This window comes from Phoenix dactylifera, chromosome 6 (assembly GCF_051530095.1).
Source record: "Phoenix dactylifera cultivar Ajwa chromosome 6, Ajwa_hap1_PhDact_Kaust_v1.1, whole genome shotgun sequence".
Classification (NCBI taxonomy): domain Eukaryota; kingdom Viridiplantae; phylum Streptophyta; class Magnoliopsida; order Arecales; family Arecaceae; genus Phoenix; species Phoenix dactylifera.
The window spans coordinates 35,665,997-35,685,936 of record NC_143195.1 but is presented as its reverse complement, the minus strand read 5'-3'; the positions used below and the strand labels follow the sequence as shown (position 1 = coordinate 35,685,936).

At 37.3% G+C, this 19,940-nt stretch overlaps 2 protein-coding genes across 11 annotated transcripts; one reads left to right on the top strand and one right to left on the bottom strand.

Moving 5' to 3' along the window:
- Positions 1-461: 461 nt before the first annotated feature.
- LOC103704716 (putative glycosyltransferase At5g03795) lies at positions 462-5,995 on the bottom strand. 9 transcript variants are annotated; one of them, XM_088723920.2, is made up of 5 exons: positions 5,399-5,995; positions 3,690-3,976; positions 2,481-2,664; positions 2,081-2,238; positions 462-965 (listed from the first exon to the last, which is right to left on the bottom strand). In XM_088723920.2, the coding sequence occupies exons 1-2, from the start codon at positions 5,852-5,854 to the stop codon at positions 3,791-3,793; spliced, it is 642 nt and encodes a 213-aa protein (XP_088580046.1). In that variant the 5' UTR covers positions 5,855-5,995; the 3' UTR covers positions 462-965; positions 2,081-2,238; positions 2,481-2,664; positions 3,690-3,790. The 9 variants fall into 9 exon arrangements, with proteins under 9 accessions (XP_088580046.1, XP_088580045.1, XP_088580042.1 ...); XM_088723919.2 differs by having other exon boundaries at positions 2,432-2,664; positions 5,399-5,977; XM_088723916.2 differs by having other exon boundaries at positions 2,432-3,976; positions 5,399-5,977.
- Positions 5,996-14,050: 8,055 nt separating this feature from the next.
- Positions 14,051-16,234, top strand: LOC103704749 (transcription factor MYB92-like). 2 transcript variants are annotated; one of them, XM_026803643.4, is made up of 4 exons: positions 14,051-14,273; positions 14,370-14,641; positions 15,006-15,791; positions 15,890-16,234. In XM_026803643.4, exons 2-4 carry the CDS (start codon positions 14,379-14,381, stop codon positions 15,915-15,917), a joined length of 1,077 nt encoding a protein of 358 aa, XP_026659444.4. In that variant the 5' UTR covers positions 14,051-14,273; positions 14,370-14,378; the 3' UTR covers positions 15,918-16,234. The 2 variants fall into 2 exon arrangements, with proteins under 2 accessions (XP_026659444.4, XP_089779742.1); XM_089923616.1 differs by having other exon boundaries at positions 14,262-14,641.
- Positions 16,235-19,940: the final 3,706 nt, after the last annotated feature.

The following is a 19,940-nucleotide window of genomic DNA, read 5'->3' as shown; positions in this document are numbered from 1 at the left end:
GTTCTCAGAGAAAACCGAGAAAAATAACATACATTAAGAAAAGTAGCATACATTTTAATGAAAAATATTAGACTAGTGGACTAACCCCTTGGATTAACTCAAAGAGGGCTGGCACCAAAGTAATCACGCTTAGGGATGAAGGTCGCACATCTAGGAGACAAGGTTTCCTGTAGGCAGAAATTTCAGGCCAGCTAATCCTGTTTACTCACTGTCAGCATTAGTCTATTTTCTTTGAGGGATTTTTGCTACTACATCCCTTACAGCTATCATTTAAATCTAAAAAACTAACTATTTCCATGAACAATTTGAAAAGCACCTTCATTGTAAGCATATAACATGTAAAGCATCAAGATGTATGAGAACCATGTGCAAGCTAGTTACTTGCACAGTTGAAGCTATCATATCAATTGGTGGATATATTAACACCTTTTAAATAACTCTTTGCAACCATCAATTACATATAAATAAATAAACAAATAAATTGCATTTTGCAAAAAAATTGTCATCATAAAATTACAAAGGGGTGGTGGTAACACTGGAAAGGGGAAGCATTTAGAATTAGAGTGCCAACAAAAAATACTCCTGAATATCCTACTCAAATTACATGATTAAATGCCATTTATGGCAGACAGTGAAACAGCCATCTTAGAGCTTAGATGGCTGCCTGCTCTCCGTTGCAGTTGCACTGGTTCACATCGCTGCCTCATTTTAACTGATCTATCCAAATGCAAGGGAGTGGATGAATAACAGAATTTTTGTACACTCTTACATGCTTGAAGCCGTACATGTCAAAGGGACTGACCCTCTTAACCAATCCCCAAGCTTGGTACAACAGAGCCAACGTACACAGAAATCCCTGCAGTCTAGTACTTGATCACATGGTGCCGTAGCCAAAGCTCATACATTACCATGTGGAATGCATCATAACGAACTGGAGGTGAATGCCACTCAAAGTGTTTTTGAACCTGATAACATATTAAATATACATTCAGAAGAAACAAAGGGAATACATCTAGCACTTGTATTTGCTATTGAGATTACAAGAAGATTAGAATTTTCAATTATTTTGGGAAAACTGGAGGAGTTCCAAATTACTGGTTGCCAATAATCTCATATTTTTTTAATGGTTATGTTTTCAATGTAGCATTCGAATCAAATTACTAGGAAATCACATTAGATACTTCTAGATGATATGTTTATTGTGTAACATAGCAAGAAATCTATATTATTCCCCTAGTACATGTCCCACAAGAAGTTAAACAATGAACAAATATCAGTTCATTTGCATGACAAATTTTAACAGGAAGAATTTAAGCTGGAACTTTAACATAATGAGTCTCAGCTATTAGTGTCACATCAAAAATTAACATAGATGATTGCCTGGGGTCCGTGTGCCTATCACAGAGTATTCTTGACTATCCAGGTGAGGATCTTCTCATAGGCTTCAGTACATGTGCCCATGTAGATGCTTGGTTTTGGTTCTGAAGTTCCAAACAAACTTAAAACCACAAGCATGGATATCAGCAAGATTTATCATCCTAGACTTCTAGATTAGTTATAAGCAACGTTAATTTGTTTAAAACATGATTATAGCTATATCTATGTTACTTTAAAAAAGGAAAAAAGTTTCATATCTTAGTATTTTACTTCTAAATCCTTTTACAGACTTGCTCAGCTCTCTATGCCACTACACACCAGGTGTCAACACCTTATATAACATAACACAGAAACAGAGCGAGCCCTTGACCAGCATAGGTATGACATAGAATATGTAAGTCCTTGCCACAGGATATGAGAGTCAGTATTTGCTAGATGGCTTAGAATCCTAATGCGAATACGAGATTCCTTTTGTTGCTTCTTATCAACCATGTATAATATCAAAGCACCATACCAAGTAGAATTTAAGAGTCAGTATCTGATATACACATATTCATCCTACTACAGAACCAATAAAAACTAGTATGATACAGTGAAAAATGCAGACTTGAATAATAACAGCTGTATATGAAATTAATTATTAAGTCAAACAAGTTACGAAATATTGACCACCACAAATTATGCATAGCACATAGTAACTTACCTCAACTAAAGACTTATGTAATGCAATAAATTCTTCATGAGATATGGACTTGAGAATAGATTTCAGCTGGTAGACATCACTCTCCTTGAGAATGAGAGAAAACTTATGCCAGTCAAGGATGTCATTGAATGGCAAGTCATAGTAATTAGATAAAATTACTGAAAAGAATGAGAGAAAGGGCACTTGTCAGAAAAATGCAACTGGAAGTAGGAAACCTAAGAATAATAGTATAATTTTAAAATATATTACTTCAAGAGAGCTAGTAAACTTTCCTGTGATTCTATGACAAAACTTTCCTTGAGTATGCATGTAAATTACTACCAAGAAGACATTTAAAGATTGGGTCCTAACCAGGAATACATCCATAGTGAATGGAATCAGCTATTCGAGCACTATTAACCTGGGAGCCACCTGGACATATGCAGAACTTAGTCCGGTAAAACTGCTTTTGATATACCAACTCTCCTATAGCTCTGCTTATGCGATTATTGCTGATAGCAAGCTCCGTGTCATTCTCCCATACACGTGCTAAAATAACTCTTATCTTAGAATTCCGATGGCCAGCCCAAAATCCAAGTGTTGTCCTGATGATCACTTAAAAAATAATTTATTGGAGAAGAAATTGTGTATCAATTAAAAAATAATTTATTGGAGAAGAAATTGCGTTAAGACACGGTCCAAAACTATGCGCACATTCTCAGAAGGCACATTATAGAATAGCCAAAAGACACAAAAAGGTTTCATTCAACCAAATTTACATCGTGGAAGCTATACAATAAGAGGTGGCTCATTTCAGAAAAAAAAAGGTAAAAGAAAACACTTCATATTACAACAGAAAACAATGCACAGATAAGCTAAAAAAGAATGTAAAGGCGTTATCTGAAATTATGCATGTATTCTCACAAGTCACATAAATGACGAACTAAAAGATAAAACCGTTGAACATCCTAATCATACTTACATAATGGAAGCTATAAAATTGGAGATATTTCATTTCCAAAAAATGTTTTCAGATTGCCAGACAAAAAGATATTCAGCTTCATTGGATCAATCTACTCTTCTGTAGAACTGGGTCAGAATTTTTTTCAGTTTATGGAAATTAAACTGGCACTGAGCTGTAAATTTAAAAAGTTATAGCATAGAGGATATTTTAGTTGAGATAATCAGCTTCTACACATGAATTATCTGGAGACAAAATACAGGCAATCCTTCAGGACAAATGTCTTCTCAATGTTGAGAGATACTAATATTCACTTGCCATCATTTCCTTCTTTTTTAATTATTTTTTTTAACATGAAGTTCCTGTGGAGAACAACCATCAATCATCAATGCACCTTAGAAATGATGGAATCACATGATATAACTTTGGGATTAGCAACAAGAAAAGCAATTGATTGATTTCACATAAAAATTGTCCAATCAAATACAGATTCTTTTATGAACTGCTCACATGATTTAGAATATAAGATGTCATCCTACTGAAAATCAATTAAACATGCATAGATAGATTATAAAAAGTGCATCATCGATACAGCAGGACTACTATTCTGTATCAAGTAAATGTTTCTATGCAAGAGCAACAAGCGAAACAATAAAGACTTATTTTAACCTGTTCTCGATACCATTTCCCCCTGCTGGAAGAGCGAATGGCTGCAGTACTTGAGGAAGAGCTACATCCTTGTGCGGGATGTATCCAACATCATAGCTTGGTCAACAAACGACTCGGATGGAATTCTTTATAAGAAATGAAAGCCCTTCAAATGCCCTCACACCAACATCATGGCAGGTAACAAGAAAGTGATCTGCACCCAATGTCCTATTCCAATAAGGGTATTTGCTTATCAAGCCTTCAACATAATTCTGAACTATCATTGTCATATTCTCATATGATATGCCCTGAACGATTGAAAGTGCATTACATTCAGAAACATGTCAACACTTAAATCAAATGGCAATTCAAAGAGAAACAAACAAAAATAAGGAAAGAAAATATTAAGAAACAAAAATAGAGAAGAACGAGACAACCATGGCCAAGGCTGCATCTGGCCAGTCCACTTCTCCTATCAACTGGTCACTAGTATTTTTTAATATTTTAATCATAATTGTGGGGTATGAAAGAGTATATAGCATTCTGTTAGACCAAGTCTGGGCTTAAAAGGAGATCAAGAAGATGTGTTATTACAGTTTTTGCTGAAACAAATTCTGGTTCTTCCCGATCTTTTTCCCTTTTCACCATATTCTTTTTGCTTTCAGAAGATCATTCTTCAATCCAAAACCCGAGGAGTTGTCTCCAAAGCATGTTTCACTTGAAGTGAAGTGAATGTACAGTAGGGACAATACCATAGCCTCCAAAAATAAAAGAACTTATGTCATATACAAAAAAGCTTAAAATATTGTGAATTATGCATGTGTCAATCAAAGACTGACTTGCAGCGAATTACCATGTTGATACTTGGGATGCTTCTGTATAAAAAGATACTTAAGTCAATAAAAAGATTTGCAAGTGTGTCCTAGAATATTCTGCAAAGCATTTCTGCCCTGATCATGCCTTCTCCAACTATTTGGGATCATCTTCATAAATCCTCAATTTGCAAAGCATTTCTGTCCTGATCATGCCTGAATACTTCCATTAATTTCCATCTCGTGGAGAAGCTGTGCATTTTTTTCGCACACAAGCAAGTCCATGGAACTGGCTGGATAATTTCTTCAACTCAAATACCTTATAGTCATAAAAACGGTATCATTTTAGTAGGAAGTGATGAGAAAGAATTCGAGAACACTTGAAGTGCAATCTGCAAGTTGTTCAATTGTGTATGATTATCTATAAGCAAACCACCAGCTGATTGACTACCCTCAACGACTTGCTCAGCCATCTAAATCCAAGTCTCACCAAAAATCAATCTCCACCACTAAATATGAAAACTTCTGTTCATTGACGCAAGCATTGCTCATGTACTAATCAAATTTCTATTTCAAGACTTCTTCACTTTCCTAGTACAAGAATAAAACACTAACAAGAAAGCAATAACTCATCCCCCCCTCTCTCATCATCTTGGCCTGACCTCCCAAGTTTTTGACTCTTCTTCATGCGGATAACGACTAGAAGCCCTTATCCAATCTAATACATCTGATAACATGTGCGTGGGCAAGTTGACTACTTAGGCATTTATATAACTAAGTACAAACCAGAGAATACGCAAAAAAGAAAGAATGCTGAAATCTATCATTTATTACATAAGATTTCAAGATCTAGAAACTGCGAATATGGCCAAAAATTAGAACAAAAAGAAGAAAGGAGGGAAATTTCAAGAACTCTACCTTCCCTCTCATTTTGTGAGGGGAAATCGGGACGAAGAAGAGGTGCGCCTGATCAGGATCATCAGTGCGGAACCGGCTCTGCCGGATGTTCTGGAAGAAGTACCCCTCGCTCGCGTACTTCCCTGTGAGCTTCCTCGGCGTCTGGTAGTAGGTGTTGGGATCCCCGTCCGGGTATATAAAGACCCTGAATTTCCTCTCCATCTCGGCGTAGTTCCTCCGAAACACCTCCGGCGAGTGGTAGATCGTCGACGACGAGGGGAGATCCGAGGCTTCACCGGCGCCAGGATCTCCACCGAAGGAGACACCAGGGGAGGACTTGGAGGAAGAGGAGAGGTGGGAGGGGTACTGGGGGGAAGAGCGAAGTGACCGGAGGGAGAGGAAGGTGAAGGAGATCAGGGTTAGGGCGGCAAGCGTGCGGAGAGAGCAGGCGGGAAGGGAGGATGGCTTTCCGGCCATGCTCGCCGGAAAATCTCGTCGGACGGAGGTTTTCCGGCGGGACAGATCGGCCGGAGCGAGAGTGGGGAGCTGGGGGACCCTGTGTTGGCTTTCGGGAAGGAGAAGGGCGTGCTGATAGATCCGCCACTGACTCTATTCCTTGCGACCGTCCGCACGAACTCTTTCCAAGGTAATAAAAAAATACTCTGCAGGGAAAAAAGACATCATTTTTTATCAAAAAAAAAACAAAAAGACATCATTGTTAAATAACAATCTTAACGACATTATAAATTTCTAATGGCTATTCTAAGCCTCTAGTTATTAATTATTCTAGTCTAACAGCTACCGTATGACAGGAAAATTAGCATCATTAATTATTTCAATGTTATTTCCATAAATAAATTTTAAATTTAATTTTTTGTGGTTTGAAAAAAAAAATCCTTTCTTTTACTATAAAGAAAAAACTCCAATACCTCCACATCGTAAACTTTTGTTTCTTATTTAAATTCATGTAAGTCTTCAACTCCGGTTTTGGTTGATGATGTTTAAATAGGATTTGGAAAAAAGAAGAAGTATAGAAGACTTTGTTCAATATTGCTACAGGTACATTCCAAGAGGAAGGGAATACATGATGCTGGCACTTAATGTTCTCATACAGTGACACATGGAAATTTGAAGCCTCCACATGTTCAATTGTTCCAAGAGCTAGAGGGACTAAATATTTCAGGCCGCCAATCTCATGGTCAAATCTCTGATGAAGTTATGAGCTCACAGACCAAGTACTAAACGCAAATGGTGCTCAATCTATTCTAGTTGATTAAGACCAGTAATCATATTGAGGTCTAGTCGTCTTTCCAAGTAGCAAAGTTGGAGAAGTAAAAACTCTTTAAGTACGGCTTATCAGAAGCTTGTCGGTTGGGTCATGTTGAATGGTTTAACCATTCAACAGATCAGGTAGCGGAAGTCGTAGTGGTGATCGCATGGTTTGTCTCTAGTCTCACGATCGTGCCTTAGTCAACATGGTATGGAGTTGCAGTTCCTTGGTAGTCTGGCCGTCTCGATACAGCATCTTCATCTTTCGGTAAATCCTAAAAAGAACTTTTCTATTTAGTATTATGCTCGCCACCCCCATGAGGATAGTCTACAAGGTTCATAACTACTCCTCTTACTACAGAGCGCTTATCCAGCCAACACTTAGATCTGGTTTTACCTAAACTTTGTTGTTAATAAGAGACCGATGGATGTAATACATGAGATAAGATGAAGAGCAAGTAAAATATAGATCTAAAGAATATTATTTTCTCATAATACCCCTTTTTGACCATATGTTTGAGATGATGTGAGGCCATGGTACATAAGACCTAGAGGGTGACAAATTCAAATGGGTAAAAAAAGGATCTATCATTACCAATAATAGAACAATATATGTCACTAACTACTCTGATTAGCTGCTAGGTACATTCTGAACAAATAGTGCAATTGTTAAATTATACAATAATGACACCCAACTAGGCATCTAATTGATGCCATGTTCTTTTCTCTTTTTATATGGATATGCTTCTAATTCCTTGACAAAAAGGAAAGAGAGATCAGAGAGAGAGAGAGAGAGAAAATGAAAAGGCAACGAAATCAAAGCAAAACTGTACTATTTGGGGCTTTTTAGATACTTTCAAGAACATGACTAATACTAAGAAAAGAATATGTTGACCGGATTAAGAACAGACAAGTTCTTTTAAAATTTGATGTTAAGAAACAGGTTCTCACCCCTGGTTAGAACCAATATACAGCTACTATTTTTATTGGATAGAATTAAATTGGCTCCCAGTGTCACCAAATTTCCTTTTCATTTCATCTTCTGTTTTCTGTCTGATGGGCCCGTGTCTCTATCTTCCATAAGTGTTCTCCTAAAGGCTCAAACATAACATTAACAAACTTTCCACTAGTTTATTAGCACATTTAAGATATATAGACATAGTTATTTTTGTTTGTTAATGAACAAGATGATGACTGCATCATGAACATATAAGTAATCTGAAAAGACAGTCATCAAAAGAATTTGCTAACTAGATAGTCAGTTATCAGAGAGAAAATGTACTGCAAAAAAGTCATCATCTGTTAACTTTTCCCTTCATTTGCAAGTACTTGCGGAGTTCAAACTCTCCTGGTCTTCTTAACCGCTGTCACATGAATGCGTAGTTTCTACCTGCCTCAACCAATTCATAAGCTACCCATAAGAAGATTCAAAAATGCGCTGAAAATAGTTGTGCTCGTATTCTACGGGATATCTAATGAATTGGTAGTTTATTAGAATTCAAGGAATTTGTTTATCTACCCCTCACAAACACTTGACCCGTATCACAGAAAAAAACACTAGCACCTGATTCTCATACAGGATGACGGACGTACCAAACACCGATTCAAGAAAATAACTCTGACCATCTATTGGATTTTTTTGCGTGTGATGAGGAGCAGACGTTAGTTTTGGTTTCCAATGTCGAACGAAGAGCATTTGCATCATAATTAACCTAAAAATTTCCAGCCTACTTAAAGGTGACTTCTTTCTTCAGCAATTTTGAAAAGGGATGGCAGTATTCAGTGCTTGCCCGAGCCAATGATACGATGACGCTCTCTGAGGATTTTCGTTTACAAAGTCCCCTCGGAAATGAGGTTGGCAGTCGTTTCTGCTAACCATAATTTATTTTCCTGTTATATCTTTAATACATTACTTAATGACCATACTAAGAAAACACTGTTTTATGGTCTTCAGTCATGCATGTCATGGATGGTCTGAATTAATCAGTCTGGTTGGCTGCCTCTACTATTATAAACATTGTTGGTTGAGGGAGCTAAACAAATAAAATGGCAGTGATGGAGAAACTTGGAAAGAAAAATTATATCCATGGTGCTCGAAGGCTCGTGATGGTGACAATGGCCATGACGATGGCACTAGTGATCAAGAGTAGGATCTGATTGAGAAGCCTTGAGAACTCTGACTGCGAGACCTATCTGGTTGGTATTCTAGTTGAGCAACAAACTGAATGGTTTTTTATTTTTTTTTTTGAATTTTTTAAGTAAGGTGGAAAGAAACAAAGCTCCATCTAATTCATGGAGAGATTGAATAATAATAATTTGACTACAGCAATTTCACTGTTCTTCCATAATTTGGAATTTTAGGATCTCTTGACTGCAAATAACACAAAGATGATTGTGGTGATTAGCTTTTCTTAGTAATCAACTCAAATATCTTTTACTACCTGATTACCAAAATTAAAGTGTTTTTTTCTTTTCAGAACATCAAAGAAAAATTGCTTGATTACCACTATGGGCAGGTTTCTGACAAACCCATGGCTATAGTATAAAAATACAAATGGATGATTCGAAGTGATGGCCATGGTTGTAAGCTTAAATGACACAAGAATGAACCAGAGCTTGAAAATTATATAAAACCAATAAATGTGTAATTATGTGTAATGGAAAATATAGAACTGAAAAATACTTTAGTTGACATGATCATGAATGCCAACTTAGTGACGAGCAAGGAGAAATACATGATATCAAAGCAAAGAATAGCATAAGGAAAATATAATTCTTTGTGACTGATTATATAAGTCAGCAGCTTATCATTGATGGCCATCTTTAGTACAAACCATGATAAAATTCAACCACTATTAAAGAAACTCCTCAGAATGTAAGAAAATGCTAGGTTCAAAACTATCAGAAAGAAAGACAGTAATGAATTCGAGAGTATAACTAATGAGAAGATCAATGAAGAATAATTAAGTAGCATGTAGCCAAGAGCAACAATACATCTGAGAACATTCCACATCATGTCGTTATGTTTCTAATAACATACCTTAAATTCCCTCCATTCAAATTCAAATTTTGAATTCAAACTATTGTTATAATCTTCTCATTATTTCTTTCCTATTTTCTCTCTATTCAAATTCAAAATCAAATTTTAAATTTGAATTGCTGCTGTAATTTTCTCCTAATTTTTCTCCTATAATCACTCTTGTATATCATATATATATTCAATACAAGCTAAAAAAAAATCAACTAATCAAATTGGATTTTAGCTATCACATTCTATTTTTTTCATGGTATCAGTTCCCATCTTGGCATCACTGTCTTCCTCCTGCAAACCCAGCCCTTCTTTTCATATTAGAAATTTTCATCCCAATAATGTCAGCAACATCACATTCTTCATCCGAATTTGAATCCTCTCCAGCTACATCCCTTGTAATCTCCAATATCTCAAATTTAGTCCCAATCAAGTTTGATGCATGGCAGCAACTATCTCCATTGGAAGTTTCTCTTTGAACCAATTTTATGGAGACACAAGCTTATGTCCTTCATTGACGGCTCATTTTCACCACCTTCTCTAACGCATCCAACCTATGCTTCATGGTATGAATGTGATCAGATGCTGCTTTCTTGAATTAATGCTACATTATCCAAATTAGTGCTTCATTATATAGTTGGCGTCACCTCAGCTAAATAAGCTTGGGATGCTATCTCTTGTCCATTTGCCTCCCTTGCTCCTTCTCATATCATGACTATGAAATGGTAGCTTCATCATATTAAAAAGAGATCATCCTCTATATAAGATTATCTCCAACAATTTAAAGTTCTTGCTGACATGCTAGCTGCATGTGGATCACTAGTAAGTGATGGTGATTTGTTCATCTACATCCAAAATGGACTTCCTCCATCTTATCGCTCATTCTCTTCTTCAATTCGGTTCGTGCTTGCATCTATCCTCTTTCTCTTGAAGAACTCTATACCTTATTAATCTATCATGAGAAAATTAGTATTGCGGAAGAGGCCTCCATACATTCACTACTGCATTTATTGCCTCAAGACGTACCAAAACATTCAATCTAGGTCGTGATTTTACTCACCAGGGGAATAATCGACATCATAACAATGGCCGACGTCCCAATCATGCTTTAAGTAATGGCATCATCTCCTCTCCTAATAAGCATGCTCGTTTCTTCTCTTCACATGGTCGTTCTTCACAATCTACTCGTCCAACCTGTCAAATATGCAATATGATTGGACATATTGCCATCCATTGCTATCATCGCATGAACTATGCATATAAGTCGCCATCCTCCAGAGAAACTTGTAGCTATAGCGACCGCTAACGACAATACTTGGTATTCTGACAATGGTGCTACTCACCACATCATCGCCGACCTTAATAAGTTATCTGTCTCATCAAGGTTTGTTTATCTCTCATATTGGTTCATCTCCTATAACTAGCCATAAAATTAAATTCATTGTCCTAAAGCCTCAACAAATCTCTTATCTATAAACCATTTCTCTTATAATAATAACTACTATTTCTTCTTTGATGAATCTAGCTTTGTTGTCAAGAACAAGAATACGGGAGTGACATTGTATCCCGAGATAACTGAGAATAGACTTTATCCTTTTTATTTCTTAACAAAAGAAACACATGGTCACTCATCAACTACCTATGCAAGCCATCACATCTCCATAGATCTTTGGAATTTGATTTTATTGAGGCATTCAGTGTCGTTGTTAAGCATACTACAATTAGAATTATTCTCACAATAGCTTTGACTCATAATTGGCCACTCTATCAACTTAATGTAAAGTGTGCCATTTTACATGATGACCTTCAAAAAATAATATTTGTGTCTCAACCTCCTGGTTATATTGATCTATCAAAATTTACTCATATTTGTCATATGCGCAAATCAATTTATGAACTCTGGCAAGCTCCTTGTGCTTGGTATGCAACATTTGGCTCAAAACTTGTGAAGTTGGAATTCATTATTTCACAATCAAATCCTTCATTATTTATATATCATCATAGCAACATTATATTATATCTTCTCCTTTACGTTGATGATATCATTCTTACTGGCAAAAATAACTTTGCTCTCCACAAGCTCGTTATTGAACTTGCTAATTCATTTAAGATGAAGGATATGGACTCATTGTCATGCTTTCTTGGCATTCAAGTGGATCGGCCAAGTGATGGAATTTTTCTACATCAATCAAATACATCCTAAACTTGTTACAACGCACCAATATGCTTGGATGCAAACCATGCTCAAATCCTTACTGTATTGAAAAGCAAGGCCACCACATGGATAGCCCTCCTCTTGATGATCCCTTATTTTATTTGAGTATATTTGGAGCTCTCCAATATGTAACCTTAATACGACCATATATTTATTTCTCAGTCAATCAAGCCTGTCAATTTTTACAATATCTAGTGCATGCTCATATAGTAGCAGTCAAATGCAGACTTCGATTTCTCAAAGGAACCATCATTTTTGAGCTTCACTTACGACCAGGCCCATTAAATTTCGTTGCTTACTCGGATGCAGATTGTGTTGGTAGCCCTATTGATAGATGCTCTACAAGTGATTTTTGTATTTTTCTCGGACCTAACCTTATTTATTAGAATGCTAAAAAAACAAACAACAATTGCTCGATCATCTACAAAAGCGTATCGATGTTGTTGAACTGCAATGGTTATGTTCGCTCATGCGTGAAGTATATATTTCTCTCCACTCTGTTCTTTTAATATGGTATGACAATATTTCTGTCGTCTCTCTCACCTTGAATTTGAATTGCTGCTGTAATTTTTTTCTAATTTTTCTCCTATAATCACTCTTGTATATCCTATATATATTTAATACAAACTTTAAAAAAATTAGCTAATCAAGTTAGATTTTAGTCTCCTCTACTCTAAATGCTTTCCTTGATCCCAAATCCTAGTGCCAGCACACTTAATTATCTTTTAGGGGCAGCACCTAATCAAACCCATGCACACGTGCTGGTGATAGGAGCACCAACTCCCAATGGGCATTTGTAAGTAACATCTTATTATGTTTTGCTAACAATCAATATCTTGTTATTAATTTAGCTTGGATATCATTACTTACTCTCATGCACACGCCTAGCACACGCACGCACACATGCGAGAAGAAGAAGAAGAAGAAGAGAAAAGAAGACCGAGGCTGGAATATTTTTTTTATTTTTAAGACAGCAGACTATTTGGTTTATTGTGCTTTTTCTCAATAATAATTTGTATGTTAGGAACTTCAAGAAAAGATTAGGCTGATTTTAAGAGCATCTGATTTCTTTTTCTACATTCACTCGCCATGCAAATGTCAAGGTGATCACCTTCCAATGGTTGAGGGGCCTAAACACCTGAGAGTGAGGATAGAACTGAAGGTGGAGGGGTGGTCCCATCAACAAGTTGGAAACTTGGCAGGAATACTCCTTATTAGGGCTAATTGATAGCCACCAAAAAAATGAGTTAACACAACACCAGATAACAGGTAAAGTTTCATGGAGACGTTGTTCTGTTTTCAGATTTTGTTGAAAACCAAGTACTCTTTTTTTTCTTCAAAGAGGAGCTGAGTTCGATACACCAAAAGAAGGGAGAAGAACACTTTCTTGTCATTCTAACATAACACTTTTGAGCAACTAAATAACAAACCCCAATTCAAACTGAATTAGTACTCTTTGTTTGTCTCATTTCTGCAGTAAATCCATGTGCAGCCACGAGATTAGGTATTGTTATCACTAAATCACTCTAAACCTAGAATCACTCCTTAGGAGTTGCGTTCGCCCATGAACCATCTAAATTGATTTAAAAAATTATTTTCAAGAGAAATGTCGACGTTGATCTAAGCTTATACCAGAACTTAACGTCAGCATCAGGCAATCTAAGAGTATCCCCATTTGGCCCTTGTACTTATTAAAAAATTGCTCAAAATATTACTTAGAGAAGCCCCCTTCAAATCTAGGCATCGTTGCTGAAATTGGAAGAGGTGGGGCCCGGACTGGTCCGACCAACTGCAGCCTAGATTTGTCTTTTAAACTAAAAAAGATGCTACTTAGATTTGACTAGCCTAACTTTAATGCTAAATTTCTTGGTTGTCCAAACGATGGAAATATGACGTAATTAGAGTGGGAAAGTCCCCTCTCGCTTGTTGTTGCCGAAAACCTAGCCGACGTTTGCCACTTGGCACACCTCAAAACCTAACCCAACCTCATATTTTCTTGTTTACGCGTCCTTTTCTCATACCTCACAAAAGGCGAAGCCGCCTTTAAGTGCAAGGGACAAGCACCTCCTAGAATTTAATTGTCCACCCCATCATCTCTAAAACATATATAGATTATGGGAGCAAAATAATTGCATGCAGAATACCGTACGTGGATGCATGCGATATATAATCACAAACTTTCTTTTCTGTCTATATACGTGTGGCAACTACAGCATCGTATGGATGGATGGGCGAAGGGCAAGTTAATTGGACCCATGGCTAAGCTTATACCCGTCTCGCATTTAGAAAAGTAAGACCAGGGTGAGCCCAAAACCCTATAAAACCTGCAGATCGCCTGGCCAATCCTCCCACCGAACCTTCCCTCTTATTCCTCTAAGTCCAAGGTTGGCGACGTTGGCTTGTTATCTCATCCCCAAAGCAAGCAGGAGAGACTCGTGCAGACTCTTTAACTTTGGTTTTGGTTTAATCTGGTATTGCAGGAAATAATTATGGGGAGGTCTCCTTGCTGTGATGAGGTCGGCGTGAAGAAAGGCCCGTGGACGCCGGAGGAGGACAAGAAGCTCGTGGACTACATTCAGAAGCATGGCCATGGGAGCTGGAGGAACCTGCCAAAGAATGCAGGCTTGAACCGGTGCGGGAAAAGCTGCCGCCTCCGGTGGACGAACTACCTCCGACCGGATATTAAGAGGGGGAAGTTCTCGGAGGATGAAGAACGGCTCGTCATCCACCTCCATTCGGTCCTCGGAAACAAGTAATCGCCAACTTCCGTTTGTTTTGCTTATATTGTATACGATTTGCTTCAGCTGATATGATCCTTCACTTTAGAAGCTATGCCTTGCCATTCTATCCGTTACAACCATAACGAATATAAAAACGATAAATATTATTAGCTCTGAAAACAACATTAGAATAGAAAAATCCATAAGATAATGAACTATTATTTCAAGACCACCTTTTCGATGAACCAATAGCTTAGAATTCTTGATGAATAGTTCTTATGCAGAGGTTTGAAATGAGAAGAATGAAATCTAATTTTCATAGTTCTTCTTAGAGATTTATTCTTTGCGGAAAATGTAATTAATTAACTATGCCTCTACTTTGGCTAAATTTTGCAGGTGGTCCACGATAGCCACCCAGCTGCCTGGGAGGACGGATAATGAAATCAAGAACTATTGGAACACCCATCTCAGAAAGAAGCTCCTCCTCATGGGCATCGACCCAGTAACCCATAGGCCGAGAACTGATCTCGATCTCCTTACAAGCCTTCCTAGTTTCCTTGCTGCCGCTAAGAACCTTGGCAACTTGACCAGCCCTTTAGATGATGTTCTTAGGCTGCATGCAGATGCTGCAAACTTAGCCAAGTTCCAAATCCTGCAAAGCCTTATTCAGCTCATAAGTAGTACTTCTCCATATATGGGCTTGGGGAATCTTCTGGGTGCAGCCCCCCTTCAAAACTTCAACTTTAGCGACCTCCTCCAAATGAACCGCCAGCTCGAGGGGCTAATGAACGGCTCCCTTGGCCTTCCTCAGAATCAAATCCACATGACCTCGGGCCTCTCGGGTTTAGGCATCGCCCAAGTACCCAATAATTTCCAGGCTTGCCCCGAATCAAGCCTTCCTCTCAAGGAACAAGAAATGGTGGCACAATTCCATGGTTCTTGCTCGACCACCGAGCATGCAATGGATAGTAATTGTCAAAGCACTAATCCAGTATCACTCAATTCCTGTGCCATTCCAACTGCCCATTCCACGCCTTCATTGGTATCAGCTTCTCCAGAGAATGCCTCAACTGATCAAACGCAGGACCCAATCCACTCAAACGCCTCGACTCCATTGGAGGATTGGGAAGGACTAGATCTAGGTGGCTTGGAAAATGATCTCAGCTGGAAAGACATTCTAGAGTAAGTTATCTACCGTTTCATTTTCCTGTAAAAGTATAATATCGAGTATATATGTTTTAAGTATGTATGTATGTCAACATGTTCTTTTGCTCTTGCAGCCAAATATCATGGTCGAATGCACCATAAAATAGAGGTCCCAATCATAAGGGGGAATTTCTTTGTGCATAGAAAGCTACGTACACTGGCTTCATGAATTTGTTACGCTTGCAAGAGGTACTGGTGATTCAATGAACAGAAGCTGCCAACAAAAAAACATTAGTAATGTACACAAATAGAGGGCTTGTATAAACTCTTGATGGGATTTTTCTTTGCACCAATATGCCATTCTTTAGTTTTGTTATACAGTTTATTTTTTTGTTGGATTCTCTTATATCTAGCCTATTGTTTCTTGCAAATTGAGAAGTCCCACATCCAAAAAGAAACAAGAAAGAAGTGTTGATGAAGTATCTGATGAAACAGTTTATTACTTGAAAATAAGTTAGTTGGAGTAGGAGGCGGCTTGCGACGTGAAAGGAGAGATAATGATAGGCATAGTTTTCTGGATTTCAAGGCTTGACATTGAATGGTTCGGAACTTTATTAGTTATTAGGCTCATCTTGGAAGGAAGCGTCTTGCAATGTATCATCAGCTAGTGGGGGAAAAAAAAGGTTTGAAGAGGTATATATCCTTCTAATTGATGATATTTTTCCACTGCTCTTTTGAAACAAATGTCACATTATTAGTTACTAAGTAGGTGACCACCATTTCTTTAGCTACAAGCCATTGACCGTAGCAAAAGCCAAACAGCTCATGGGTCCTCTCTGTCTCCAATGAGAAATTACGTTGATCTCTAGTCTAAACAGCGATATGTTCTCATGCATTTTAAGATGATACAAGTGCTCTTTTTTTCAAAGAGAAGTGATCAAATTTATAATGAGATAATAACCTTTTCTTTTCAACAAGAATTTTCTATCATCAAGATCGGTAACATCAAATGAACCTGCCATCTTGGCATTGCTTTGTTGAGTGAGGAAAACATAGTGCTCAAAAACGCCAAAATTTCTAATCAGATAACCCAACCTTGTCTTGCAAGGTATGGCATGATATTTAGTAGGTAAGCTCTGGGCCTACGGAAGAGAACTAATTTACCTACCCGCAAAGAATATGTTGCATTCCAACCTAAAGCTTCTTTTCATTGCATCATTTGGATGTAATGGAGGAGAAACCGATATGGTTGGTTCATGTTTATTCCAAGATTATTTTATTGATGGAGGGGGGTATTCAGGCCAATCACATAAAACTAGTGCCACTAGAGTTTCCATCAGTTCGAGAACTGTGCTAGTTTGACCAGTTCACATCAAGGAGATAACTGAGATATCATGTGTTACCATCAATCCAAAGAACATTCTTAACTAATAGAGATTGAACGCTTAATCAATAGGATTATTTGGAATAAGTTATGGACCTTCTGTTGTTAGGGAGTTGTTATGGGCTCATGTAGTATTGGTTGCTAGTATTAGGCTCTCCTCTGAAAAAAAAAAACAAAAAAACAAAAAAACAAAACAAAACAAAACAAAATTAAACAAAATGATTACTTTATAAAAAATGTCATATTACCACTCAAGAAAATGACAAAATATACCATGATCGTTTTTTTTTTCCAAAAAAAAATTCAGTCCCTTGTAGATGCTTTTTATTAATTACTTTCAATCATGACGTCGAGGTTATACGTTTCCTTGTACGTTTAAAATTCCAGATAGGTGAATCCATTGGGCACGAGGTAAAAGGGATTAGGTATTCCATTGGCCACCCAACGACAAGATAATAGCAGGCAAATGTTCTTTTGCTTGTGCTGGATTAGTTAATGTAGGTAGAGCCATGTTGACTTGACAAATGCTCTTCCTTAAGTTCCATTGCAGAAGACAGCCTTGAGGAATTCAAGAACGGTTCCTATAAATTATAGGAACTGCAGATCTTGTCGAAGAAAGTAATGTTAGAAGCCACTGGAGACAAATACTAGATGGTAACTAATTTTTACTTTGAGGACTCGTTTGGTTCACAGAAAAAAAAAAAACTATAATATTTTTTTATGAAAAGATGATTTATGGGAATATGAATGGTTTCGGCATATTTGGTTGATCATAAAAGTGGCACATTCTATAATAGATTATGTTTGGTGGAATATCTACTTTTCTGAGAAAGTTGTATGAAATATATATTATATCTATAATAAAGAAAAAGATCTAATCTATATATTTTGATGACCTAAGGGTATTTTTGAAAAAAAGGATCTCAATTTTCAATCGGTGGACAAGTAGCTTTTCTATGTTTCCCATATTTTTTTAATAAAATATAGAAATTTTATTTCCGTGAAAATGCTACTTCTCTATCTCTCTCTTTTAAAACAAGCATTTTGTTTTTTCATTAAACACACTTTATTTCATTCTTTTTCCGCGAACCAAACGAGTCCTGACTTTCCAAAACTCCTCACACTTGGTGTACTCACCGCCTCTAAAGGCAGAATGTCCTGCTGGAATTTCATTCAAAAAGTCTATCGCAATACATGAAATCGATCATCCATGGAGATGCAACCCTCCTGTCAGCCTTATCCATCATTTCATTAGCTCACGATCAGATTTCTATAGTTGTTAATAAACATTTTCAAGCATCTTCATGAAGGCTTTCCTGGTGGATAAACGAATCAAAAAGTTGTGAATGTTGGTGGTAAGTTGAATTGAATTGACACTAGAATCCCCAAAATATCATCATCAGGTATATGAAGTAGCTAATCTGCTTTCACATGGTGAGAAATAAGTCGGTCTTTATGATCTAAGTGATGTGATGACATAATCTGTGGATAGATTGTGGCCAAATAAGAGCAGAGTTATGAGATCGTGTCATCAGTGACATAGTTAAATTAAAGATAAAATGTTTCCTTTTGAGTGGTAAACCCTCAGAGATGTCTTTGATGTTTTCGCAGTCTATTTTTCAGAAACTTCTTATTCTTCGAAACTTCAGACAATGGTTATTTTCGGTAAAAAGAAAAGAAAGAAACCAGGAAGCAAAAGACCATATCTAATATTAAATCCAGAATAATAAAAAATGAATGAGCTACAAGTGAAATGGCACTCTTTTTTGCAATAGAACAGCCAGGTTGAGTCAGGATGGATGTAATTGGGCAAGCATTTTGAGCAACCGAATTGCTCTCATATTTGTACATATATGCAGGTTGGGTTTCAAAATTAATCTTGGCTAGTTACATTCAAATGAAATGGAAAGGATACCAAATCACTTCAACATAGAATGTTAGAATGGATCTATATAAATCAAGGTAAGGCTCTCAAAACGATGAAGAGCAAAGAGATTCAAGAAGATAGAGAAAAAGAACACGCACACATATGCTGTTCATATGCAAGCCTACATCTACAAGAAAGGATGGAGAAGAGATTTCACTGGAATCAAAGAGATGGAGAATAAGAATAATATCACCTCTCAATAAAATCATAATCCCAACACACCCCATCTCTCATACTATCCTAATGTGGCAAAAGAAGATGGACATCAAAATCGGGTGTCAGCGGTGGGCCTCGGGCTTGGACAGATAGATTCAAGCCCTCTGAGACAGCTACGGATCTCACAAAAAGTTTCCAATTAATTTTTTTTTCCACTAAATTTTTCGAATTGAATCATGGAGCTAGGTGGATCAAAAAAATTCAAGGCACGCATAACAATGAAGAAGAGGTGAGCAAGAGAATTTCATATGCCAATACTGGATTTGCCAAGAAGGCCTCAACAAGACCAACCAAAATTTCCTATTTTAGGATAATTCGAGGCCTATACTTAAAAAAGGTCGCTAACATAGCAATAGGCTAAAGGTCACTCATGTCAATACTCTGGAATCCCCAACCAGTTTGGGGAAACTATTTGCTCAATTTTACTTTTGTCTGCGCACCCCCCCTTCCTGCAAGCTCCTCGTCAGTGAAATGAGCCCAAGCCCGAGCCCGAGCCCGAGCAGCTCACGAGCCTAAATGAGGGCTATCTATGTTAACACAGTTGCCAAAATATCCCTTATGAAATACCAAACTACCCTCCCAAGTCCTTCTCCGAGCGACCAGTCCGAGATAGGAACAATTGATGAGTTGATGCAGAGGACCTTCCCAAGGCTCGTTT